At 35.9% G+C, this 27,206-nt stretch overlaps 1 protein-coding gene across 5 annotated transcripts in view; it reads right to left on the bottom strand.

Annotated features, from left to right (window-relative positions):
- The window catches only part of CMSS1 (cms1 ribosomal small subunit homolog), a 413,202-nt gene that overhangs the window by 11,591 nt on the left and 374,405 nt on the right, over window positions 1-27,206 (bottom strand). For all 5 annotated transcript variants that reach the window (XM_074301006.1, XM_074301007.1, XM_074301009.1 and 2 more), the window contains exons 2-6: window positions 25,984-26,084; window positions 15,010-15,093; window positions 12,919-13,048; window positions 3,022-3,081; window positions 1,939-2,041 (exon numbers count right to left, since the gene is read on the bottom strand). In XM_074301006.1, coding sequence (XP_074157107.1) covers window positions 1,939-2,041; window positions 3,022-3,081; window positions 12,919-13,048; window positions 15,010-15,093; window positions 25,984-26,084 — 478 coding nt within the window. The remainder of the gene's footprint in view (window positions 1-1,938; window positions 2,042-3,021; window positions 3,082-12,918; window positions 13,049-15,009; window positions 15,094-25,983; window positions 26,085-27,206) is intronic.

Genomic DNA, 27,206 nt, shown 5'->3' with positions numbered 1-27,206 from the left:
AAGGGTTTATATGGAGTTAAGTTACATGTGTGTGTTTAAAAGAGAAAAGCTGAAAATCAGTGATTAATTATATATATTTCTAAATTCCTTCTCTACCTATGAACAGCTGGCTACAGACTTGTGAAAGAAGCCTTTATTGAAAACTGTTCCACTTGGTAAATTTGCACAAGTGTCTTTCATGTGTATACTTAATCAATTTAACCACTGTTCAACTAATGGCAAAATAGCATCTACTCTGAAAAGCACAGCGACACTCTAGAGATATACAAAGATAAATGAGACATAGTCCATGACCTCAGAGGGCTTATAATCCAGTAGTGGAGAGAAGACAAGAACACATTACTATGCATGAATTTTTGTTATTGTTCAGTCATTTCAGCCATGTCTGATTCTTTGTGACCCCATTTTGGTGTTTTCTTGACAAAAATGCTGGAGTGATTTGCCATTTCTTTCTCTATCTCATTTTACAGGTGAGAAAACAGAGGTAAACATGGTTAAGTGACTTTGCCCAAGGTCCCACAGCTAGTATGTGTCTGAAGCCAGATTTGAAGTCATAAAGTTGAGTTTTACTCTCTCCAGGCCCTCTCCTCCATGAAATGTGATAGCTGGTGGCTACCTAAAATATGTTAGGGTTCATAAAGAAGGCTCAGGAGTCCTGAGCAAGGAGAGATCATTTTTGGCCGAGGAATTAGTGAGGTAATTGTGGAGGCATCTGAGCTGGATTATGAAGGATCAAAAGGATTTAACAGGAAGAGGTGGGATTTAGGAGAGGGTAGTGGTTATACTCCAGGTATGCAGGATAGAAACTTTTCTAAGAAGATCAGGGACTTCAATTAAAAAAATATTTATTAAGCATATCATTTGTGTTGAGATTAAAAAAGACCAAAATGAAATTGCTAGGTTTTGCCTTCAAGAAGCTTACAATCTATCTGGACTATGTTTCTTCTTGCCTTTATTTCTCTCTATAGAACCCAGTAGAGGGTTCACTACACAGTAGGAATTAATTTATAGGTACTCTAATAAATGCTAATTAGTTGCAATTAACAGACTAACTTTGTGCCTTTGACCATTTCAAAAGAAGCTTTGAGCTCCCCAGTTTTTTAATCTGATAAATTACAAGTTCATTCAACTGCAAATTAATAGCAGTCTTAGCAGAAGACATTTAATTTATCTATTATTTACCTCCTTTCCCCTGAATATTTGTCCATTTTACTGTTCATTGGCATGTCTTCCAAAGGAAAATGGGCAGAGGATGAGAAAGAAGGTAAAATTCTAAACCTACATACTACTTCATTGTTGGCTGCTCTAATAAATAGTTGGGATATTGGCCTAAGGATTTTATCACCTATAGATTTTATTTAGTCAAAGTCACTTTTATCTAAAGTATTTGTTTCTTTTAAACAGTGTTTTTTTTTCTCAATTATTCATAAAAATCTGCAACATTCATTTTTTATAATTTTTGAATTCCAAATTTCCTCCCTCTGTCCCCTGACCTTTCCTTTAGAATGCAAGAACTTTGATCTAGGTTATAAATACTTCCATATTAGCTATGAATTACCAATAGTATTTGAGAAAAAGACTAGAGGTGAAAACTAGTTAGTCTTCCCTTTCCTAATTATGCCTAAGAAGATGATAGGGATTTTGAGTTGAGGTGGTAGGAGGGGAAAGGGATTAGTGATATAATAGATAAAGTGCTGAGTCTGGAGTTAGGAAGATTTGAGTTAAAATCCAGCCTCAACCACTTCCTCACTGTGTGACCGACCCTGGGCAAATAATCTCTGTCTTCCTTAGTTTTTGCCAAATAAAGATAATAATATAGTTATATTGAGGATCAAATGAGATCTTAATTGTAAAGGGTTTAACACCGTGTTTGGTACATAATAAGTGCTAGAGAAATGTTAGCTATTGTTATTCTTACTATTATGGTAGTCTACAAACCTAATGAGTTCCAAGGCCCGGAGTGCAGAACTACAGATTATCAGCATTATCAATGACTTCTTTTCCTTGTGGTTCTTTCGAAATTTGGCCCATTTGGGACAGACTGCAACAAAGAAAAAGTTAGTCATTTCAAATACAGCAGACCAAGGTCACATAGGGATTTAGGGTTCCAGACTATCGATCTGATGCTCTTTATACAATACTATCTTGCTTCTCTCCCCTGGTCTGACCCTTCCTTTTACAGATAAGAAAAAAGAATACATCTAAGGCTCGGAGAAAAGAGATTTATGTCATGTAGTAAATATGTCCTGTACGTTTAATAAGTTTAAAAAAGGCAAGCCCCCTCTTCCCTCAGTCTGTTGCCTACCATTTCATAAACAACCATAAAACAAAGACAACATAAAACTTAAATTTAAACAATTCAGAAATGAACAAGGTCACTATTGAATTTCTACTTACACATAAAATCTGTTAAAGATAATTTTGTTTTGAAAATATAGTGTTTTGATTAGAAAATTCAATTTAATCATTACTATTAATTAATAACCACACTGATTTGATGAATAATAATAATAATGACTAATATTCAATTTAATATTAATTTGACATTGGTTTATTATTAATTTAAATTTATTATTTGATTAATATTGATTTAATTTAATTATTAAGCATCTATTAAATGTGGAAGCATTGTCTTAGATACTGGAATATGAAGATAAAAGGAAAATTTGTCCCTCTCTTCAAGCAGCTTTCATTCTACTGGGGAGAAATAATACATATACTCATAAGTAAATACACAATGCTTTGAGGAGGGAAAGAACACTAACTAGGGGAAATACAGTTTTCTGTTGGGGATGGCAACTGAGGTAAACTTTAAAGGAAGCTTAAGAACTAACAGGGAAAAGCATGAAGGGAATGCTTTCTAGATAAGGGAGACAATTGGGTCAAGGTATATAAACAGAAAACAAGGATAGAGAAGAGTTTCTTTTAAATAATCTAGATTATTTATTTAAACAAGAAGATTATCTCTTCAACATAATAATGACAATTTGGTAAAGCAAAAGGTTATTGGAGTTTACTTACTTTGTTTTAGATATGAAGAAAGGCTATGAGACAGATCATTGGCTGGGAGAAAACAGGAATCTACAAATACAAAAAGATAGAGAATTTTAACAATAATACTACCTAAAAATGGTAATAACTAATATGTGAGTAATAAGATGGTGAATTAGGCTGATCCTAATGACTTTTCAAATCAGTCCAAAATACTAATTACAGAACAAAGATAAAGCAACTCTAGCTGTTTTTATGATGCAGTCTTCCCAGAATCCAAAAGTTAAAAACAAACAAACAAACAACCCCAAACCCAGGAATTAAATTTTTTTGACCCTGAGCTCACCCAACATCCCTCCTCCATCTCCAGAAGCAAGGATACACTTGCAGACCCAAGGATATAATATAGGCTTAAATCAAAGTCCACTCCTACAACTCCATCCTCCCTTCTATTTCAGGGCTATGGAGACCCTGGCTCCAGGTTTTGAAGACTTGCTTGGGCTTCAACAGGGGAAAAGAGGATCTGAATGGTTGGTGGCTAGAGAGAGAACTAAGGAACTGAGGGAGTAGGACAGGATGCTGTGTGAGCATCCAGCTGGGATTGTTTACTACCCAAAATTCACTTGGGGCAAGACCTAGTGTAGTAATCCATGAATTGCCCAATGTGGGAGGATTTTAAAGCACTTGAGATTCAGTACCCAAGGAAACCAAAATCTGAATGGAGGAAGTCAGGAAGCAAGTGATGAGGAAAATAAAAGGAGAGGAAGCAGAACTTAGAGACCTTGAACATAAGAATGATAAATCAACAATAAAAATGGTAACAATAGAAGGATATTTGAACCAGTAAAAGAAATTTAAAAATACATATTTTTTTTTTTTAAACGAAAGAAATCTAGTAAATGAGATCAGGGATCTATGGATAAATATTGCAAAATAAAATAATCCTTAATTATTTGATGACACAGAAGACTTTGTGTAATTTAAGGAGAACTGAAAGCACAATACAATATTCCCAAGTGACTTAAAAGGGAAATGAGAATTATGAGAGCGGAATTTATGCCCTGCATAGAAAAAAGGATAAGCAGAACAGAAAAATTGGAATCTTCAACAAGCTGCAAGTCTCATAAAAGAAACAGAAGAGAACAACAGATTGGGAATATACATATGCACAAAAAGTGAAGAACAACCAAGGAGTAGCAAAAAATAATGTTGAAAGAAAACATGCTCATTATTATACAAGAAAATATCCTGAACTCAAAGCCTGGATGTGCAGAGACAACAGGTCTTTCAGAAGAACAAAATGGAAAAAAAAATTTAGCACCATAATGAAGGAAATAATAGAAGAGATCTACCCACAATTTCTCAACACAAAAAATGAATTTTTTTTTTTGAGGCAATTGGAGTTAAGTGACTTGCCCAGGGTCACACAGCCAGGAAGTGTTAAGTGTCTGAGGTCATATTTGAACTTAGGTCCTCCTGACTTTAGGGCTGGTGCTCTATCCCCTGTGCCACCTGGTTGCCCCCCAAAATGAAATTCTTAATTGAAAGAATTCACAGATCACCTACAGAAAAACAAACAAAAGATTAGACTAAAAATTCCAAGACACACAGAGTAGTTAAATTTCACAATTCAATTCAGCAACAAGTTTAGCAAAGCATCAGAAGAATTACAAAGGAAAGGACATCTGAATAACACAAGACTGTTCCACATCTACTAGAAAACAGAGGAGAGAATGGAATGTGTTCTGAAGAGTGAGAGTGCTTAGGGCAACCCAAAGTGACCTATTCTGTGTGATAATAAAGAAGAATTTAAAATGTTTTAGAAAGAAAATCAGAACTGAAAAGATCTGTCACTCAAACAACTCAAACAACAGAAATGAAGGAGTGAGCAGCAGGCAAGGAAATAGTAATAGAGTAACAACAAAAAGACCAGTAAGAAACTTCTTTCTGAATGTGCACAAAGATGGAATTCTGGTAAAGTTAAGAGTGAAGAGGCACAGAAGGGATACTATCAACAGAACCTGGTGATACTCTACCTACAGGTGTATCAATGCTTTTTTTGTGGGATTGCATTACAACATGGGAGGACACATAAAGAAAGGGTAAAAACTGGGAGAAAAGAGTAGGTAATAATCTAGTGTGAAAGGGATAGCAACTGTGGCAATAGGGGAGTGGGTGATCAGAAGAGAGAAAAAGTGAAAAGGAATGGGAGAAGGAGGCTGATGATTGGAGGGAACCCATTGCTGAATGGTTTTATGAGTGAAAAGAGGTAGTTGGTGAAGGTAGGTGAGGATGGAAAAGTTCTGGAACTTGTCCTGGAAAGGTGAGCAGTTGGAACTTCTGGGAGACAACTGGCACTTGGAGGAATGGGGGAGCATGGACAGAGGGAAGCAATTTCAAAGTAAATGTAGAACAAAAATGGTCAAAAAGATACTGATTTGTGGTAAACTGCATTATCAAGGACAGGATGGGGAGAGAGTCTGACACAATAACAGGCACTGTTGGGAGTGAGACACAATGGAAAAGGGGAATCCATGGATTAAGCGCTAGAAAGCAGTAACAGAAGGTGCCTAGAAGGACGAGCTAAAGACGGATACCTTGGAAGCTTTTATGCATGAGGAATTCAGAAAAAAAGAGAGAGCCCAGCTAATCATAGAGGTTATAAACCAGAGAATGAGGGTTTAAAGTAAACAGAAAGAGAAAATGGATAATAAAGAGAGGGAGAGAGAAATCCTATTTGGAAAGGGATACAGAAAAGAAACTGAAAAATTTATGAACAGGTCTAGCTGAAGGGGAAGAGAAAAAGGGGGAATATATTTGAGAGGAAAAAAAGAGGGATAATAACTTTATAACCAGATAAAAAACAGGAGAGAAAAAGTAATTAATAAGCAGAACTCTAAATGGAAAGGAGCATTAAATGAAAAGATGGGGTCAGGAGTGAGAAGAAGAGAATCAGTGGAAACAGTTATCTTAAAATAAAGATGAAAGTAACTGAAGGAATATAATACTATTTATATAGAAGAAGATGACATTTGAAAATTAAAAGCTTCTGCACTGGCATTAAAGCATTTAGGATAAGATGGGAAGAAATCTTTTTATCAGTTTTCTCTGATCTGAAAGTCATGAATACCGAGAAGAATGCAAAGATCTATATGAACTAATGCAAGGTGAAGTAGGAAGAAGAAAGAAAACAATATACACAATGACTACTATATTAGAAATGGAAAAAATAACCATAGAGAAACCAATGAAAAGTCAATATAACAAAATTAAAAAGATTGAATAGTACTCAAATGAAGAGATATGAAGGGATACCCCCAATCTATCACTTTCTAGAGGTGGGACATCCTACACATTGCACATGTTTTCAGATATTAAAAGTATAAATCAATTGTGCTTCTTTTTCTCTCCAAAAATACTATTTGTCATAAAGGATAGCTTTCTGAGAGGAAAAGGGATACATTCATACATGAGATGTTTTGGTGATGTAAGAAACAAATTATTATTATTTTGCTGAGAAAATTGGGGTTAAGTGACTTGCCCAGGGTCACACAACTAGGAAGAAGGAACATATTGTTATAAAAACTTATTAAAATGATAATAGCCTTAAATTTTAGCCTTAAAACAGTGCTTTCCTCAATAATGATCCTTTGGGTATAGGCTAGTGAAGATATTACTACCCCATTTTATAGGTGGGAAAACTGAGGATTTGAAGCACTGAATGACTTGTCACAACTAAATGAGTATTTGAGGCAGGATTTGACTCGTCACTATGCAATAATATGCTTCAAGGAAAGTAAATTCCTTCCCTTCTTTCTTCCTGTTTTCCCATAGGAATTGCTTAATCAACTTTTAGGCTGGGTGGAGTAGAAAACAGAATGCTGGCCTTGAAATCAGTGAAACCTGGATTCAAATCTTCCCTTTAACTAGCCATATGATTTTGAGCAAATTCCTGTACTTCTTTGGGCCTCCACTTCCCTCATCTCATGGGAAATTTGGATGAGAAGGCCTTTAAAGTTGCTTTCAACTCTAAACCTATTATGCTTTTCTAATTCCTTCCATATCTTTGGAAGATCATTAAAATCAACCCATTTCTCAAGAGTATAGTTAGAAAAATGATTAACCCCGAAATTTGTTAGAGTATTAAAATGTTATGTATATTCCTATTTGTCAGATATTAATCATTTTCAATGTATAATGCTATTTTAAAAGACATAAAACCTGCAATATAATTATAAGCAAATTTTGACAACTAAATCTCACATATGACACACAAGGTACAACGGAGATATAATATTTTAAGATGTCCTTTCTTTCATAGTTTTTCCTGAATTTGGTCTTGTTGACCAAACACTTGTCTTTTTCTCTTACTCTTGGATGCATTTACTTCCACTCTTCATCTGAACTGGCAACTCTATCTGCACAGTGATATGTGCAAGGGGGTGGGGGAAGAGTCAGTTGCCTTGACCTCAAGAAGAATGATTATGTGTTCAGTGTCAGCTCAGGGGGAGATCTGTGCTGGGCCTTATGCTGCTGAACAGTGTTATCAATGACTTGAGTTGAGATGACATGCTTTTCATCTTACTAGATAACATAGAACTGCTAAATAATCAGAATCTAACAAGGGATGAATTAAATAGGATAAAATTTAATAGGGAGTAAGCAGAATGTCTTAAACTTGGTTTTAAAAAGAATTTCACAAGAATAAAATGAGATGAAGTAAGACTGGATGGCAATTTATCTGAAAAAAAAAATAGGGTATTTAGCAGTCTATCAGCTCAATGTGGGTAGCTAGGTGGTACGGTGGATAGTGTCAGACCTAGAGTCAGAAAGACTTATATTTCTAAGTTCAAATCTGGCCTTAGACTCTTATGGGCTGTGTGACCTTGGGCAAGTCACTTAACTCTGCCTCAGTTTCCTCATCCAGAAAATGAGGTAAAGAAGGAAATGACAAACCACTCCAGTGTCTCTGCCAAGAAAACCCCAAATGGTGTAGGGAAGAGTTGGGCATGACTGAAACAACAGGCCCAATAACAGTCAATCAAATGAGAGAGCAGTCAAAATAGCTAATGAAATCTTAGCTGCGGAGGAAAAGCTTCCAGGAGTAAGGAGAGGATAACAATACCTCTTTTCACTGTTCTTGTGGAGCGTGACTGGAGCACTATGTTGAGTTCTGTGAGTCCCAGCTCAGAAAGGACATGATTTAGTTAGGAAGCACTCAGAGGAGAGCAATCAAATGACAGAGGGGACAGCTCCTGCCCTTGGGAAGCTCACAATCTAAGGGAAGAGATGCAGGATGATAAGCAGGAGGCGAGGCAGGAAATGCCCAAATGGTAGAAAGGACAAGATTTGCCAATTGATTATATATAGGGGTTGAGAAGTCAAAGACTGCACAGAGGTGCTGAGCCTGGGAGGATGGTACCCTGGACAGCAGTAATAGGGAGCCTGGGAAGAAGAGAGAGTCTGAGAGAAATAGGAGTTCAGTTTTGGGCATGATGAACTCAATATGACTACAGGGTATCCGCTTCTAAATATCTGATAGGGAGGCAGAGATGTGATTGGAGATAAGGAAAAAGCTTAAGATTAGACAACTGTCTATGAGAGTCTTTTACAGAGACAGAATTTAATTGACTTGCTCCATTTGGTCACCAGAGGGCAAAACCAGAGCAATGAGCAGAAGTTATAAAGAGGTTGAATTAAGCTTGATGTCAGGAAAACCTAGAGCTATTTGTAAGTGGAATGGGCTTCTTCAGGAGGCAATGGGCTCTTCTTAACTTGTGATTTTCAAGCAGAGACTAGATGACTCAGTTTTTGAGTGTGTTATTGAGAGGATTCTTTTTGAAGTATGGATTGGACTAAATAGTCCCTGAGGTCTTCCTAACTCCAAACTTCTTGGATGTGCTACTGAACTTAAAAAAAATTGTGGATATGGCTCAAAAGAGGGTTACAAACTTAAAATGATTTTATAATGAGTTTACTGTATATAAGAGAATGAAGGCTCATGGCCTTTCATAGGGTCATACCATACTAGACATTGTCTCATTACCTCATAAATCCTCCCCAGGAAGAACCTATGTCCACAGGAAAAGATTAAAAAAAAAAAAAAAAAAAGAAAAAAGCCACTAAGTAGCAACAGACAAAACCAAGCTTCATTTGAAGTTTGTGCAGAAAATGTCTAACATTTGACTGATAAGATGAAACAACATAGACAGGACTGTTTTTCCCTGGCCTCGTCTGCTGCCAGGAATGATTTCTGACAGCTGTTGGAGTAGTTTGGGCTTGGCAAATCTCAGACACCAGATACTGTTCACGTGGAAATAGGTTGCTTCATCAGCCTAAAGGGTTTTCTTGCTGGACTGGAACCAGACAGGGGAAATTGTTTCTCCAAACCTAATGTGTGTTTATAAAAAGCATGTCACAAAGGAATCATAAAAATTAGAGACCAGACCCTTTTTCTGTTTTTCCAGGCTTCAAGAAAATTTAACCTTATGGGAAAAGGAAATCAAGTTAACCTTGATAAAGAAAAGAGTAGTACATGAAAAGATGCTCTTCTGTCAGCAGTCTATACAGAACAACTTTTTAATTATGTTATTCTTCTACCTCAACTTAATGACATCTATTAACAGCCCAGTTCTTAAATTAGATAAAATTAATTTTCATTCAAGTTAATCAATATTCAGTCAGTAAACATTAATTGTCTACTATATGCCAGGTTCTAGGTTATGTGTGAGAGATACAATGGCAAAAGACAGTCTCTGATCACAAGGAATTCAGTCTAATGGGAGAGACAATAAGCAAATAACTATGTAGAAATAAACTATGTACAGAATAAATAGGAAATTATTAATAGAGGAAAGTTATTAAAATGAAGGAGGATTGGAAAGATTTCCTGTACAAGATAGGATTTAACATGCCAGATAAGAGGGATAACCTAAGAAAATTTCTGAAGTTGAGAGATGGCTTGTTCAGATTTTCTGATACTTTTTGGGATAAATAGAGGTACTTTAGGCAGTCAAGGCATTAAGAAATTTCTGGATTAAAAAGTTAAATGTAAACAGATTAAGATGTATGTGTCTAAGTATTTGACCTAGCTAATGTCCAGGAATGAAGAGCAAATTTATCTATGACAGTTGTATTGATTTAACATTCTCAATATAATTATTATTTAAAAAATGGTTGCTTTGTAGAGATTCAAAAGGTCAAAAAGGTGTTAAGAATGCAGTATGACAAATGGCTTTATCTTCAAAAAAAAAGAAAGAAAGAAAAAACCCGAACCATAATTTCTCACTTAGGCTAAATAGATTCCATTTTTATGAACTAGTAAAGCCTAATGAAGAAAGATGCCAGCAATTAAAAAATAAATCATTATAGGGGGAATGTGGGTCAATATAGGCAGAATTTACTAAACTTGTATATGTTGATAGAATTAGGATATTAAGAATGAAGAGAGCATGGGTCTTGGAGTAAGAAAACTTCAATTGATTCAATTCAGTAAGCATTTATTAAGCACCTACAATATGTCAGCAAAAGCAAAACAGATCTGCTCTCAAGAAACTTACATATTGTAGGAATGGGGGAAGAGGATATGTTCAAGAAAAAAGTAAATATAAACTATATAAAAAAAGAAAGCAATTAGGTGGAGGCACATGGAAATCAGGCTTTTTTTTTCTTTTTGCTGAGGCAGTTGGGGTTAAGTGACTTGCCCAGGGTCACATAGCTAGGAAGTGTTAAGTGTCTGAGGCCACATTTGAACTTAGGTCCTCCTGACTTTAGGGTTGGTGCTCTATCTATTCCATCTAGCTGCCCCAAATTAGGCCTTTTTTAAGAGGTAGAATTAGATGATCTTGTGAGGAAGAGAGCCATCTATACCTAGACTGTGGGAACTGAATGTGGATCACAACATAGCATTTTCACTTCTTTTGTTGTTGCTTGTTTGAATTTTATTTTCTTTCTCATTTTTTTCCCTTTTTGAGCTGATTTTTATTGTGCAGCAAGATAACTGTATAAATATGTATACCTATATTGGATTTACACACACACACACACACACACACACACACACACACACACACACACACACACATTTTTTTTTTACCAGTTTAACATATATTGTATTACTTGTCTTCTAGGGGAAGGGTTGGGGACAAGGGAGGGGGAAATTGGAACACAAGATTTTGCGAGGGTCAGTGTTGAAAAATTATCCATGCATATGTTTTGAAAATAAAAAGCTTCAATAAAAATAAAAAAAGAAGTAGAATTGGAGCTCAACCTCAAAAAGAGAAAGTAATTCCAAGAAGTGAGGTGAGGAAAGATTGTGCCTTTCAGGCATAGGAGACAATTAGTGCAAAAGTGTGAGAGAGGGAATATAGTTTATAGGACATTGCAAATATTCCAGTTTGGCTGGAAAATAGAGTGTGTGTGTGTGTGTGTGTGTGTGTGTGTGTGTGTGTGTGTGTGTGCATGCGCGCATGAGTAGAGGGTGACAAAGATACATTAGTCAGTCAGTGAGCATTTATTAAGTGCTTACTAATGAAACACCAGGTTCTGGGAGAGTGGTTTGGAATGAGAAAAACTCACAAAGACATTATCATGGCCACAAGAAGCCTTGTACTGTTATAAGAAAGTGCAGGGGCAAATCAAAATGACTTAGCATTGGGCTGTAAGAGAAGGGAACTGCTTAAAGGGTAGAGGGAAAAGGATAGGGCAGAGAGTTAGGGAGGGTTCCAGGCCAGAAGAAATTTGCCTGCATAAGTGTGTCTGCTGGAGGAAGAAGAGTCCCTTATCTGATTTGATAAGCAGAGTAAGCCTTGATCTTGAGTCCCAGATATCCTCCCTTTGTGTGTTTGATAAGTTGCCAGTAGAAACAGGTTCTCATCGTTTCTGACCATGACTGCATCACATCACCTACTATGTATCAGGGAAAGAATGATTGGAGTTTGAAGGATATGAAGGATATGAAGGTTGTTAGATACCTAGCGGAATATGGTGGCAGCACAAAATTGAAAACAAGCTGATGGGTCATTGGAATGGTTGAAAAAAATTATTGTATATTAATGGAATAGGACATTATTGTGCAGTAATAAATGACAAATTCAGAGAAAATTCTGAAAAACATAGAAGATTTCTATGAACTGATAGTGAAATAAGGAAAACCAAGAGACCCATGTACAAGATGATTACAACAATGCTATAGTATATAACAACTACTATACAACAACTCCAGGAGTTTGATCCTATTGTCCTCCCCATTTTACAGGTGAAGAATCAGATTCTTCACCTGTAAAATGGGGAGGACAATAGGATGGTTTTGTTTTTGTTTTTCCTGAGGCTGGGGTTAAGTGACTTGTCCAGGGTCACACAGCTAGGAAGTGTTAAGTGTCTGAGATCAAATTTGAATTCAGGTCCTCCTGAATTCAAGGCTGGTGCTCTATCCACTGCGTCACCTAGCTGCCCCCTGAACACATATAATGTTAAACACTGATTACCACTATGCTTATAATACCAACCAGATCACAGTTATTTCAAATAATGATTTGCTCTATGCATTTCAATTCATACTATCAGAAGTAGTAATTAGGTAGAACATGCTAATTGGCTCCAACCTAACAGAAATATGCAGTGCAAGTCTGAAAATGTGACCATTTCCTGGATTTAGTCATTTGAATTAATCAGGACTTAACAACTGAATATCAGTTTGTTTGATAGTTTGAAAACTATGGTAGAAATTATATTATCTTTGGAAGAAAAAGCCTCAAACTACAGCTTAGTTTTCTCTGAGTGCATAAAAAAAATCTAGGAAATGATGAATTTTACCTTGTTCCTAAAGGGCTTTATCAACAATACAAAAGAAGCCGATACATAGAAAAAATAATTGTGTGCCCCAAATTCCAGACAACAAAATATCCTTTCACTGATGCTTTGTTCTACCTGGTAGTTTCAGTTCTTCTAATTCAATCACTGAATGCTTGACGCTCAATTGATCCATCACCAGTTTTTGCAGGTCTTCTGGGACTCCCGGTTTGGGTTCTGATTTTGCAAGAATATCAGAAATTTTCTTCTAAGGATTGGAAAGAAAGAAGAAGAGGAAGGTGAAGGTTAAGAATGTATTTGACCTTTGATGGGTTGATTTTTAATAGCATTTTAATGCCCAGTGAGAGGAATGAATGTCTCCAGTGAGAACTCAAATTTGAATGTGAACCCAAATAAACACATTTGAAAAAAAATAATTTTTAAGATTTCCTGGCATAACTAAGTACTTCAAAGAATGAAGAGCTGACCCTATGGCTCTGTGTTCCATGTCTCCTATGAGAACTTAGCTTCTAATAACTTAACATGACATTATTTTCATTTAGATAAAGATAGACAAGGCTGCTTGGTAAGATGGAAAACTCTCATAAAGTGCAGAGGCCCTCATTTCTTTGCTTCTACTTTTTTAGGCTTCTATGGTTATGAAATTATTTACTGGAAGGGCTTCTCTGAAAAAATTCTTTGTAGATTTGGGAAGTTCCACACCCCAAGTTGTTTTTTCTGGGGACATGGTAGAGAGAAGTGAGAGTGCATACTAAAATTTGGGAAAGTAGGTCCCTAGCAATAAAAGAAGCACAATGGGAAACCTTCAAATAATAGCAAAGATAGGAAACCTATCTTCTTTCATCTGTTCAGATAGACAAGGTCCCTCTTTGGGGCCATTGTTTGCTGCTTCCTATCCTCCCTTTCTGTCCTTTTTTATTTTCATTTCCTTGTTCCAGGCCCTAGTGACTAAGAACCCTGCTAAAAGTATCAAATGTTAAAAAAAAAACTATGTCATTGGCAGTCACATTTTGCGTCAATCTCAGCCAGAATTGTCTAACTACAGCCCGGACTTCGAACACTCAAGTTGTGATATTTCAGAAAGCTACTGGCCTAGGAACCAGTACAAAAAGAGTAGAACTCCTTTCTTTCTAGGACATGCCAAGTCTCAATGAGCACGGCATTATCATTCCATCTTCCTATCTGGGCCCCTTAAAGCACATGTATACATACACAGAGTTATCTAAAAGCCCACTTTTAAGTAATTGGTTGGAGTCCATCTTCTTTCCTTTAGGCCCAAATACTTCTACTTACCTTCCATAAAATATCTTTTCACTTTTTGGCAGGCAGAAAACTCTGCTGCTGTTTTCTTCAAAATTAGGTTTATGTTCACCATTGTATTTCCAAAGCTGAATATATTTACATACACACACACACACACTTATAGATATATCTATTTCTATCTATATATATGGAGGAATTTATAGTGGTATCTGTCTTCCAAATATAAATCTTCTGTTTGGCCTAACCTGGCCACCTGCTACCTCTTTATTCTGTGACCCAGGGACCCTGAGACATCTAGTTTGGCAACTCTGTCCATTTTCACCAGCTCTCTTTCTCCACTTCGACCTCTTGACTTCCCTGATTTCCTTTAGATCCCAGCTAAAATCCCCACTTCTGAATCTTTCCTGATCTCCCTCCACACTAGTGCCTTCTCTCTGCTGATTATTTCCATTTATTCTGTGATTAACTTGTTTTTACAGTTATCTGCTTATTGCCTCACCCATTAGAATTCTTTGCGGACAGGGACTGTCTTGCCTTTCTTAGCCCTGGCACAGCAGGCACAAAGTAAGTGTTTGTTTGCTTGACTTTAACTTCTAAACGTTCAGACTGACAAGTACTAAATTGACTTTCAGCTGGGAGACTGAGGGCCTCTCTACAAGTGAAGCAAGGTTATTTTTAGGCTACAGGTTCAGAGGGAACTGTTTTGAGGTATACTACATTAAGTATTGGGAAGAATCATTAAGGGAAGATGGATCTTATTCTTTGGAAAATTATTGACTGGCATAGCTGGGACAGTTTAGCCATACTCTATAGCTGAGAAATAGATACTAGATGACCTCCGGGAGTTCTTTCTAGTCCAAAGACTATAACTAGCTCTAATGTACAGAGATGGTATGAGTCGGCGAGAGAATCCCCAACTGTTGGTTAGTTAAATTTAAGCAATACCTTTCGTCTCTTCTTGGTTTTGGAAACCTTCTCTTTCTTTTCTTTTGCTCTCAACAGGAAACATTCTTGGGGCTGTAAAGCAAACTGAGAAAGAGTTTCAGTTTTGAGTGAAAGTTGGGAAAATGATAATTTTCCTTGAGTATCTTTTATCATCTAGTCTTCAAAATATCATGATAGTACTCTAAAAATGGAGAGGGTACTTGTAAAACAATAATGTACTATTTTTCAGGGATTGCAGATAGCTAGATTACCAAGTGGAAAGAATATATAACAAGTAATTATAGCTTAGAATGGAATGGGGTGAATTTACCCATGAAATAGAAATTGTTAGCAGATTAAAAATTTGAATTTAACAATATATTGCTTTCAGGAAATGCTACAAAAATGAAAATGCACACAAAGATAAAAAATAAAGGTCAAAAATGGAAATTTTCATATAAAAAAACAGAAGTGATAATCATGATCTCAAAATTAAAGTTGGGGCAGCTAGGTGGCGCAATGGATAGAGCACCAACCTGAATTCAGGAGGACCCGAGTTCAAATCTCATCTCAGACACTTAATACTTCCTAGCTGTGTGACCCTGGGCAAGTCACTTAACCCCAACTGCCTCAGAGGGAAAAAAAAATCTTGGATGAATGAATGAATCCCTATCTGCAGGATCCAATAGGAAGATGAGGGGATCACAGATTAGAAATTGTAAGAAATAACAAGAGCAATAATGAAAAGAGCTAACATTTATATAACATTTTAAGCTTTCTGGAGAATTTTCATAGATCTTATTTCATTTGAGTCTCATAACAATCCTATATGATTAGTGCTATTAATGTTATTATTATGTTCATTTAATAGCAAATGAAATTCAGGCTGAAAGATAAAATGATTTGCCCATAGTCACAAAAGCTAATAAGTGTCTGAGGCAGAATTCAAACTCATGTCTTTTGAAGCAAGTTTAATTATATACCTTTATCACATAGCCTTTTCTCAGTTCTCTTATCTTTAAAATTCTGATGTTATAAGACGATTTGCCCACGATTGTGTACATAGTAAAGAATAGGGAGCTAGGGTTTGAAGCCAAGATTTCTGACTTAAAATCCTATGTTGGAAATAGATCAACCAATTAATTAAGCACCTGAATAATTAAGCAACAGAAAAGTGTAGTTTAGTACTAATAAATCCAAGAACATTGAGTGGCTGGTTTCCTTTTTGACAAAGAACTGCTAGGAAAACTGGAAAGAAGAACAGCAGAAATCAGGATCAGGTCCCATTTCTGTGGTTGTTCAGTCATTACAGTGATGTCTGAATTTTCATGACTTCGTTTGGGATTTTCTTGACAAAGATTATGGAGTGGTTTGCTGTTTCCTTCTCCAGTTCATTTTACAGATGAGGAAACTGAGGCAAACAGGGTTAAGTGACTTAACTCACTCAACTAGTAAGGGTCTGAGGTCAGATTTGAATCCAGGAAGATGAGCCTTCATGACCTCAGGCCCAGCACCCTATCCACTGTATCACCTACCTACCTAATACAAAAGGTCATACCATTAAAAAATAAGACAACAAAATCAGCCTTTAATATCTATAGCTAAGGGAGTAAACAAAAAAGTAGAGAAGAATATGAAAGCTTTCACTACATATAATTAAAATATTTTGCATGAATAAAATCATAAGGACTGAATTAGGAAAAAATTCAAAGAGTGGGAAAAGCATCTCTATTTAACCCCACTGATAAAGATTAAGATGAAAAATAAACAGAATTGACAAAAATATATAACAAAAAAGAGTAATTTTGAAGTAGATAAGTGGTCAAAGAATGTGTTTTAGGTAAAAACTGTAATTATTAAAACATTTATTATTTATATTATTTTATTGACTATTAAGACCACGTGTTTCAAATTACTTATAGTACAATAACAATAATAACAATTAAAACAACCTTGAAGCTTTCCCCTTATTCTCTATGTCAACTAAAAAAAAAATGGGAAAAATCAATGCTGCCTGAGGGATTGTGGAAGGAAAGACACACTACTGTGTGGCTGGTACAGATGTGAAATGGTATGGTCATTCTAGGAAGTATGTCTTGTAACAACATTAGTACAATGATGCTCATACTAAAGTTCTACAAAGGTATTATCATCCTTACCACTCCTACTTCCCCAAATAGACAGTCTGTTGGTTTGACTCCTAAGTGCCTTGCTCTATTTTTATACTTTTTTTTTTAAATGTAGAAAAACAGGATATTTGGACTAAGACCTTGATTTATGAAAAAGAATGCCTCAAATTCCTTATTTATTAATCATAAGCAGAATATAAAATGCTTCCTGTGTTGGGTTCTTTTACTCAATATTTTAAAACATCTTGCCAAGATCTAAAATATAAAATAAAAAGATTCCAAGTTTCCCCTTTCAGTTTCCATTCCAACTGGGAATACTTGCTACCAATGGGAGAACGGATAATCAGTGTAAATCTTGCCTCACCATCTCCTTTTAAAAAGATTACAGACAAGCCTTTTCATTATAGGACTGCAGACAATCTGCAAATTCAATGAGCTATTTAAAGATGAACATGGGCCAAAGCCAGCAGCAGACATGGTTCCGTATAATCCCTCCTGTGTAATTACTAAGGCCACAGTTAAACAATTTTGGGGCTCGGTTTCAGTTAAAAGAAGTGTAGATTTTAAATATTTAGGAATCGAGTAACATGAAGAAATCTTGAGATTCTGGGGCCTTCTCTGCCAATATAAAAACATGTCAATAGAAAAATACATTAGAATTGAAGAATTGATGTTATGATCTCTCTTGCTTAAAAATAAGAATAGGGACAGCTAGATGGTATAGTGGGGAGAGCACCAGCCCTGAAGTTAGGAGGACCTGAGTTCAACTCTAAGTCAGACCTCTAAGTATTAAGTGTGACCTTGAGTAAGTCGCTTAGCCTTGCAAATTAAAACAAAACAAAACACAACAAAATACCTCTCTTCAAATATGGATAGTTCCAGTTTTTAACCTAAGGTCTGTTTAAGTCATTTCAGTCATGTCCACCTTGGGAAAGAAACTGGAATAGTTTGCCATTTCCTTTTCCGGCTCATTTTTACAGGTGAGGAAGGGAACTGATACAAACAGGGTTATATAACTTGCTCAGGGTTAGACAGCTAGTAAGTCTCTAAAGGTGGATTTGAACTCAGGAAGACGAATCTTCTAGGCTCTAGGTCCATACTCAATCCTTTATGTCACCTAGCTGCCCCACTTATCCAAGGCTGAATATTTTCATTTAAAAGTGCTGTCCTTGTGATGCTGATATTCATGAATTAGGGGGCCACTAATATATCTCAGAAACCATCAGATAATGACAAAAGATATCAAAGCTTTTGATGAATATGCCAACAGGTTAAGCTATGATGCAAAAAGATAAGAAAATTGGATGCAATGAACACATTATCTCAAAGTCACTAGTATCTAAGGCTGTGAAAGCAGGCACTAGAAACATCTTCTATTTTCTCACAAAGGGTATGGGAAAAAGGAGTTTTATGATCTGAACTTTTAAGTTCAGAAGACAGATAAGTCTAAACACCATCATGCCGGCCAAATATCAGGGAATGACTTTAGTTACAGGGTCCCATTCCGTTCAATACATAAGATAAAAGGTAAGGCTATGCCAATCATTTGGATAAAAATGCTTTATTATACTTAGCAAATATATGCAATTAGATTTATGAAAAGATTCAAATAATCACGTGGTTCTTCTATCAGCTACTCAAAGAATAAAGAACTTGTTTACTGAGCTCATTAAAGCATGGTACCATTAATACATCCAACTTTGTGGAGCTAGTGCCATGAGCCAGTAGCTCCTTGCAGAGCTAGATTCTTGCATGGATACTGAATGGATTTGGATGTTGTTCATAAAGGGAACTGGGTGAGACTGAGGGATTTCAATATGGTCACCTGTGGAAAAGAACACAAGGACAAAAACAAACCATATCTTTAAATAGAAACAGAGCATTTTGAAGATTAACAAAAACAAAATAAAAATACCTTCAATAGAATATAAAAAGAATTCAAAAGGGGAATATGTAGTTTTTTTTAAAAATGGTGTCCAAGGTCTGAATCTATTAGAATCCTCTTTTTTAGCGTACTTCTGAATCTGATCATAAACTACTCAATAAATCAACAAATAATTCTATCCTTGGAAAAGTGGGATTTGCTAGTTTGTGATGAATAGCAAGTAAAGCTTTAAATGACTATAAATCTTTTTTGAAAATAAAATATTATAACATCTGCTTCCAGATCTCATGGGAGGTAAAGTCATAGATTTGAGGGAAAAGGTCAAAATGTCACTATCTGTGAAGAAGAAGAGGGGGTACATTCTGTTTGTATAGCAGTTGGAGATAAGTAAGGAGGAAAAAGAAGAAAAAGAAGAGGAGAAAAGGGGAGACTTGGAGAATAGCAATATTAGAGCAAAGTAAAGAAACAAAGGTGAAATGTAGAGTTTTAACTAAAGAGCATAAACTAAAGAGTTAGATAAAGAACAAGTAATTTGGAATTGAAATGTATTATGTGCAAAAATAAAGGCAGGAAACAAGTATTTATTAGGTGCTTACTATGTGCCAGGCAAGGACAGCTAGGTAGTGTAATGGATAGAGCAGCGGGCTTAGACTGAGAAAGACTCTTCTCTTCCTGGATAGATTTGAATCCATCCTCACTCACTTAGTAGCTTATGTGACCTTGTGCACTTAACCCTATTTGTCTCAGTTCCTTCATCTGTAAAATGAACTGGAGAAGGAAATGGCAAATCACTCTAATATCTTTGCCAAGAAAGTTCCAAAAGGAGTTAAGAAGAGTTGGATATGATGTAAAGTGACTGAACAACAATAGAATGTGCTAGATACTGTGCTAAATGCTTTATAAAAATAATTTCATTTGATCCTTATTTAACAACCTTGGGAAGTGGTAGGTATAGTTTAATTCATACAGATAGGGCATAATTCATGCTTAAATAAGGAGAAGGAAGGTACAATTTCAAAGAGAGAGTTAAGCAAGAAAAAGGTATCATTGTTCCCGTTTTGCTGTTTTAAGGTATAACACACACACACACACACACACACACACACACACACACACACATACACACACACTCAGCGTGAGGGAGAAGAAGTCCTATGCAATCTGAGGGGAAAATAACAGTTTATGGCATCATTCAAGATCTATGAACATCACAGATAAGGGTCCAAGAGGAATTTATTAAGATCCCACAGAAGAGATTATATTCTGGGAACTTTCATTGCAAACTCACTAGGGATGACTCTGATAGACATTCCTGAAGTGACTGATGCCAAGGATGAAAGAATATGATGTCATCTCTAGGAGCGGGACAGCGTATAATTTATTTTGGAAGAAACATATGGAGAAAAAAATGAGAAGTGTTGGCAAGCCTCTGGAATAAAGCAGGCCAAGAAGGACCGTTTACATATAATTTAGGCACGGAATGGTTGCTAGAGATGATGTAGTTGTATAGTTAAGGAGAGCTTGTAATATTCCAAGTCAGCTGGTGGGGTAATGGGCAGACCTGGACAGTGGGCTAGAGTGAGGTAAAAGTGAGATATGCTTGTGGCAGGGAGTGGTTAGAATAGGCCTTCTGTCCACAATGCTGCTCTGGGAGTATCAGGAAGTAAAAACTTAGCATATAATAATTATAGATCTATTAATGCCCTGTAAGAGTTTTACTTTACAAATGGGGCAGTTTATGTGAGAAAAGCTAACCTAAAGCTCGTTCAAAGATTTTAAAAAGCATATATAAAACAGTTAAGCTATTTTGTAGTTTTAATTATTTTTTGATTCAGTGTTGTTTCAATTTATTCTTATAAGCTATTTCTTGTCTTATTCTTATAAGCTGTCTTATTTCTTATTGAGCAGTCTGTCAATAAAACTGAATCAATTGTGCAGAATACTAAGTGAAGTACTGAGGGAATCTTAGGAGATTTCCTGGAGGATGTGCCATTTAAGTGGTACTATAAGAACAAGACCAGCAGTTAGGTGGCTCAATTAGAAAAGAGTGCAGAGTCTGAAGTCAGAAGGACTTGAATTCAAATTTCACCTCAGTCACTTCCTCGCAGTGTGAATCAGGGCAAGTTACTCAATTTTGTTAGTCTCAGTTTCCTCATTTGTAAAAATGATGTGGAGAAGGAAATGGTACACTACTCTAGTATTTTGCCAAGAAAACTCCAAATGAGGTCATGAAGAATAAGACATGACTGAATAATAAGAAAATAATAACAAGAAGTTGGGAAAAGAAAAATAAAAAAAACAGATAGGGTGGACAACCAAGCAATAGGAAATAACCCAATTAAAGGAAAAAAGGAGAAGAATATGGTATGTCTGTATTCAGAGAGTGAAAGGAAGTCCAGTTTGTCTGAAGCTTGGAATGATGCAAAGGGGAGTTACACATAGTTAATCTATAGTACTTATACTGTGCCAGACACGGTGCTAATCACTTTATAATTGTTATTTCATTTCATCCTCACCACAGCCCTAGGAAGTAGGTGATATTTTATATGTGTATGTATGTGTGTGTGTTGTATTTCATTTTACAGATAAGGAAATTGAAGCAAACAGAGGTCAAGGAATTTAGGAAATACCTAAGGCTAGATTTGAATTCAGGTCTGCCTGACTTTAGGCCCTCTGGTTTATTCACTAGCTTAGCTGCTTATAACATGAAAAAAGCCTCCTCCTTTTTTTCCTCTGCTTACCCTTTTTCTTAATCCTGGATTGTAGACCCTTTTTTCCTCCCTCTATTCCCCTAATGAATTTTTACTCTGATATAAATTGAAACACCTAAGATCCTAATACTACAAATTGCACGTCCTCCAGGATTTAAAACGTCGGTTCCTTTCTCCACCCTCCCCCAGTCTTTTTTTTTTAATTTGTCATTTGTAATGGATTGCAGAGTGTTCGCACTCAAACATATGCCCCTCCATTGCCATTAAGAGATTTCACAACTTCAGTTCTTTGGAAATAGTATATTCTACAACTTGTAGTCAAATGTAGTCACCAGAAGAATAATGGTTTTAAGAACACAAATCACTTTTTTCCCCCAGAGAAAAGGCTGAAGTAATTAAAAGACATTTAAATTTTTTATAGTTTTGCTGAATACTGTCTACTCAGTTCTGAGCCCACCACCTTGCTGTCTGTCCATCTGCACTGTCTGTCATGTATTAATGGATAGGCACTACATTCAGTCTGGACTGTAACTCATTCTACAATGACAAGAAGTTTACAGCACATGATCATTTTAGACCTGAACACACTGGCAATGTGGGGAATTTTTCAAAAATTACACGTTACCACCCAAGTTTGAGATAAAGGAAAATCATAAACAGATGTGAGTAGCATTCAAACTGGATTAGAAGGATTATAAAGGTGACAAAGGTTATAAGAAGAGTAAAACAAGGTTGTCTGAGCAGTTCTACTTTATCGTTGCCAACACATCACTGATGAAAAACAGTAAGGGAAAGAAAATATGAACTTGGAATCCAATAGTAATAATAATGGGGAAAGAGAATGTTGAGTTGTTCTTCTGGCAAGTTGTACTGGTATGATCTTAAAAAAAGATGAAATGTAAAGGAGCTGGAGTTTAGAAAGAAAAGGGTAAAAAAGGATATAGAAAATGCAAGTAAAATGTATATAGACATTTTATTGGGGAAGAAGCAGGAACAAGGAAGGTGATTAAAAAATATTGGGAAATAGCTAGAAGAAAATGGGACTATAAGAGAGATGGACTGTGAATCTTTGAAAGAGTCTATGATATCAAGATATTAAAAGGGGGAAAATATCAATTCAATGGCCAGGGGTGAAGTGGAACCCCCAAAAGTAGAGAGAAAGAAGGAACTATATGAAGACATCTTGAAAATAGGAATGAGACAATGAAACAGTCTGTTAGCTACTCAATAAGCATTTTAACAAACCCTTATTATTAGCACTGTGCTAGGTGCTAAGGACAAAAAGACAAAAAAACCAATCCCTGCTCTCAAAAAGCTCATATTTTAATGAGGGAGGCATCATGTAAATAATTATGAAGTCTATTGTGGTGGCTCATGCCCATAGTCTGCTAGTGGGAAGATTAAGGCTGAATTTGGGAGTTTTGAGTTATAGAAAGAGTAAAGCCAATTGGGAGTCTGTACTATGTCTGGTACCAATATTATGAGTTTTCAGAGTTGGTGGTAAGTGGAGGGTAAGTTAAGCCCTCAAAGAAGGGGGAAATTGTCTTGTGTCAGAAAGAGAGCAGGTCAAAGCTTCTGTGGTGATCAGCCCTGAACTTATAGGTTCAAGCCTGCAAGTGCTGCAGCACTTCTAGCCTGTGGAAAACCTCATCTCCTCCAGCAATGGAACACAAAGATATGGATAGCATAAACAGAGGTTATCTCTGAGGGATGGGACTGGTGGTGGGGACAATGATGATAGTAGTGGGGGGGGGGATCCTATGGAAAATGAGATGTAAGTTCATAATTGAAGAAAGTCAGAAAAGCTAAGATGTGGAGATAAAAAGAAAAACCATTCCAGGCCTAGGGAACAGCTGATGTAAATGCACCAAGTCAGAGAAGGCATATTACGTTTGAGCAACAGCAAGGCCACTGTGGTTAAACTACAGGTAGGATATAATGTAAGAAAACCAAAGCCAGGAGGAGCCACGTTGTAAAGGGCTTGAAATGCAAAACAAGAGGAAAAAAGAATGGCATTTCTCATAAGGAAATTAATCAAATGTGACAGCTTAACAAACTAAAGGGAATTTGCAGTTTGTAAGTAGAAAGCCAAGAATTGTGAACAGCAAGAAATGTGGAACAACTTACAAGTCCTAGGACTGAAAAAGTTGAAGAATTAGTTAAAACTACTTTTCTACCATGTAAAGCACTGCAGGACTGGTATAACACAGAAAAAGCCAGTTTCTTTAATGATGAAATATGAAAAATATCTAAAGGATATTAGAAAATTAATTGAAATTCAAAATGTTATCATTTGGTAGAGTACTGGAGGAAGGAAATGTGGGTTTTACACCACAGTATAAGCAGGTCACTTCTAGTGGAACCACTTACAATGGGTCCCTGTTTCTCTGCCTAGTCTCAATGCCAAGGAACAAAATGATCCTCACAGTTAAGTTCATTGCTTCTCATCTCCTCACTATGATCGATCACTGTGATGACCGAACACTTCCCTAGGCTATCTCTCCTTGACTGGAGGGCTGGATGTGGAGTACCAAACTCTCCCCATGTCTTCCTTCAGAGAGGGCAGAAATGAGACTCTGGCTTATTCCACTTGGCCTTGTTTCAACTCAAAGAAATAAAATAACCTTGTGCTGGGAACCCCTGGCTTCAGGAGCGCCTCAATTTTAGCTCTTTGGAAATAGTATATAATCCATATATCTGTAGTCAAATGATATCTCCTGAAGAATAATGCTGTTAAGAATACAAATCACTTTTTTTTCTCCAGGTACAAGGCTGAAGTAATTAAAAGACATTGCAATTTTCCATTGTTGAGCTGAATTCCATCTGCTCAGTTCTGGGCCTACCTCTCTGTCCACCTGTCCATCCATAACTCTTACAGTTTCATTTTCTTCCAGCTGCTTCACAGTTAGTTTTTTAAATCACCTTCCCTATTCCTGCTTTTTTCTCTTCCCCACTAAAATCTTCACATACATTCTAGTTTCATCTTCTATGTTCTTTTTTTTCCCTTTACTTTCTAAACTCCAGCTACTTTACATTTTATTGGTTTTATTTTTATTTTTTTTAGACACTTCCAATGCTACTTGCTAAATTAAAGAACTTAGTATCTTCTGCCTCCATTACTATTACTGTTGGGTTCCTCCTTGCTTTCCTGTTTCTATCCCCTGTATTGTAAACTCCTTGAGAGTAGGGACTGTCTTAATTTTTATTGATTATATCTCTAGTACTTAGCACAGTGCCTGCATATAACAGGTAATTAGAAAATGTTCATTATTTGTAATGATTGGACTAAAGTTGGAAGGAAATGAAGAGGCACCTAGGTCAACTCAAACTTAAGATAGAAATCCCCTCTCGACTATCTTAGATAAATATTTGCCTCTCCTGGTGCTTGTCTTCTCCCTTCATTTTGTCTGTAATCTTTTTCCCTAAATAAATCTACCTTTTGCTAAAGAGAATGGCCATTGTGAATTTGTCACATGTCAATTTTTTTCACTGTAATTAAATTTTATTCCATTTAAAAATCTATTTCTTTTTTTTTTTTTATTAAAGCTTTTTATTTACAAATTATATGCATGGGTAATTTTTCAACATTGACGGTTGCAAAGCCTTTTGTTCCAAATTATCCCCTCTTTCCCCCCATCCCCTCCCCTACATGTTAAATATGTTAAAATATATGTTAAATCCAATATGTGTGTGTATATATATACACACATATTGGATTTAACATATATATATATATATGTTGTATTTTGAACTAGATATTACTTGGATTCTCAATCACATGAAAAATATTTGGATAAAATGAAAAGTTAAGAAAATTGCTAAAAGAATGAGATCTCTGACTACATATATTTAATATTTCTCTTAAGATATTTTTTAATACTTGGGTTTAATCAGAAGCCATAGCAATAGTTCAATAGCACTGTTTTCTAAGTTTAAGGTTATAGGTACTAAGTGGTAGAGATGAAATTTGGACCCAATCTCTAAATCCATACTATTTCCACTACAAATACAGCAGTTCCATATATACAAAAAAAGAGCGAGAACATCCTGACAATCATTCTTTTATTTTTCATTGAACCTCTAAAACTTTAAGGTCAAATAAGATAATCCCCTTTTTACCGGTCTACTTCCCCTTTTCCCCTCCTCCCCCTAATAATTTAATTTAATTTTATTTTATTTTGGAACATTGGAAGCTTCTAATTTGACTAGGAAAGAGAGAAAAATTGGTTTTGGCAACTACAAACTTATACAGCTCAATAATATAGGTTACCTGATTGTCTTTCTTGGGTGAAAGAGGCACAGGGGTGGATTCCTCTTGCATCATTTCTGCCATATTATTGTCTTTTTGCTTTTCTTCATTATCTGATGTATCTAAGAAAGGAAGAACAAAAACAAGGCACTTTAAAAATCATGAAGAAGAGAAAATGAGTTCCCTTTTCTTTAAACAGAATGGATAAACAAAAGGAAGAGCATTCATTAAACACTTATGAACCAAGAGGGCTAGGAATACAAATACAAATCCCCTAAAACTCCTGCCCTAAAGAAGCTTATGTTCTAACGGAGAGAGTTCAGTATCTACAGGAGAATACTGACTATGGAGGGATTTAGAAACTTACAGGGATGGTTAAGGGAATATTAGGAGGGTAGACTGGCAAATCTAGACTTTTAAAGAATATATTGTTTAATTTCAAATCAATTTCTTGAATACCAATGATGTATTTCAGATGTCAGTTTCTAATGACTAAATTAGTCACCAGGACTTTTCCAGTCATTTGAAATTGACACTTAAAATATATCATCAGTATTCAAGAAGTTGATTTGAAATTAAATAATATATTCTTTAAAGGTCTCTTAAGCCTGTAAGACCTATGAAGAATGAAGACATTAGGTTTAAAAAATTTTTTTTTTAATATTTCATCTTCTACAGGAAGCCTTCTCCAACTCAGTGCCTTCTCTTTTAATTATTTCATATTTATCCTGTATATAGCTTGCTTTGTGTTAATTTGTTTGCATGTAGTCTTTCCTCATTAGATTATAAACTCCTGGAGGGCAAAGATTGCCTTAATTTTACCTCTTTTTGTATCCCCAGGGCTTATAAAAATACTGTGAAAATGTGTCAAATTCTTATTCCAAAATTTATGTAGGAAACCTGATAACATATAAAATAGGAAAATTTCATTTTATTGAAACTTGTATGAAGTAGTTTGTTTCTTTAGTAGTTATCTGATGCCATTATGTAGACTGTGACAAGAAAACAAGATTCTTCAGAATCCATTAAGACAGTAGCCAAAAAAGTGGGGCCTCTTAAAAACTATCAGGCTGCAGGACTTTACCCCCCTCTCCAATTCGCCAGGTCTAATTGCTTAAGTGTCAGGAAGCCCATCAAACAGATGCTTCTTCTTTCAATCCCAGAAGTCAATCATTCCTGAGCAATGAATCCAACAGAGAATAGCCAGGTCTTTTTCTTCACTCCTCCAATAACCAAAATGCCTC

Source organism: Sminthopsis crassicaudata, chromosome 3 (assembly GCF_048593235.1).
Source record: "Sminthopsis crassicaudata isolate SCR6 chromosome 3, ASM4859323v1, whole genome shotgun sequence".
Lineage (NCBI taxonomy): Eukaryota > Metazoa > Chordata > Mammalia > Dasyuromorphia > Dasyuridae > Sminthopsis > Sminthopsis crassicaudata.
Note: the sequence above shows the minus strand (reverse complement) of the source record. Positions and strands in the feature narration are given on the sequence as shown.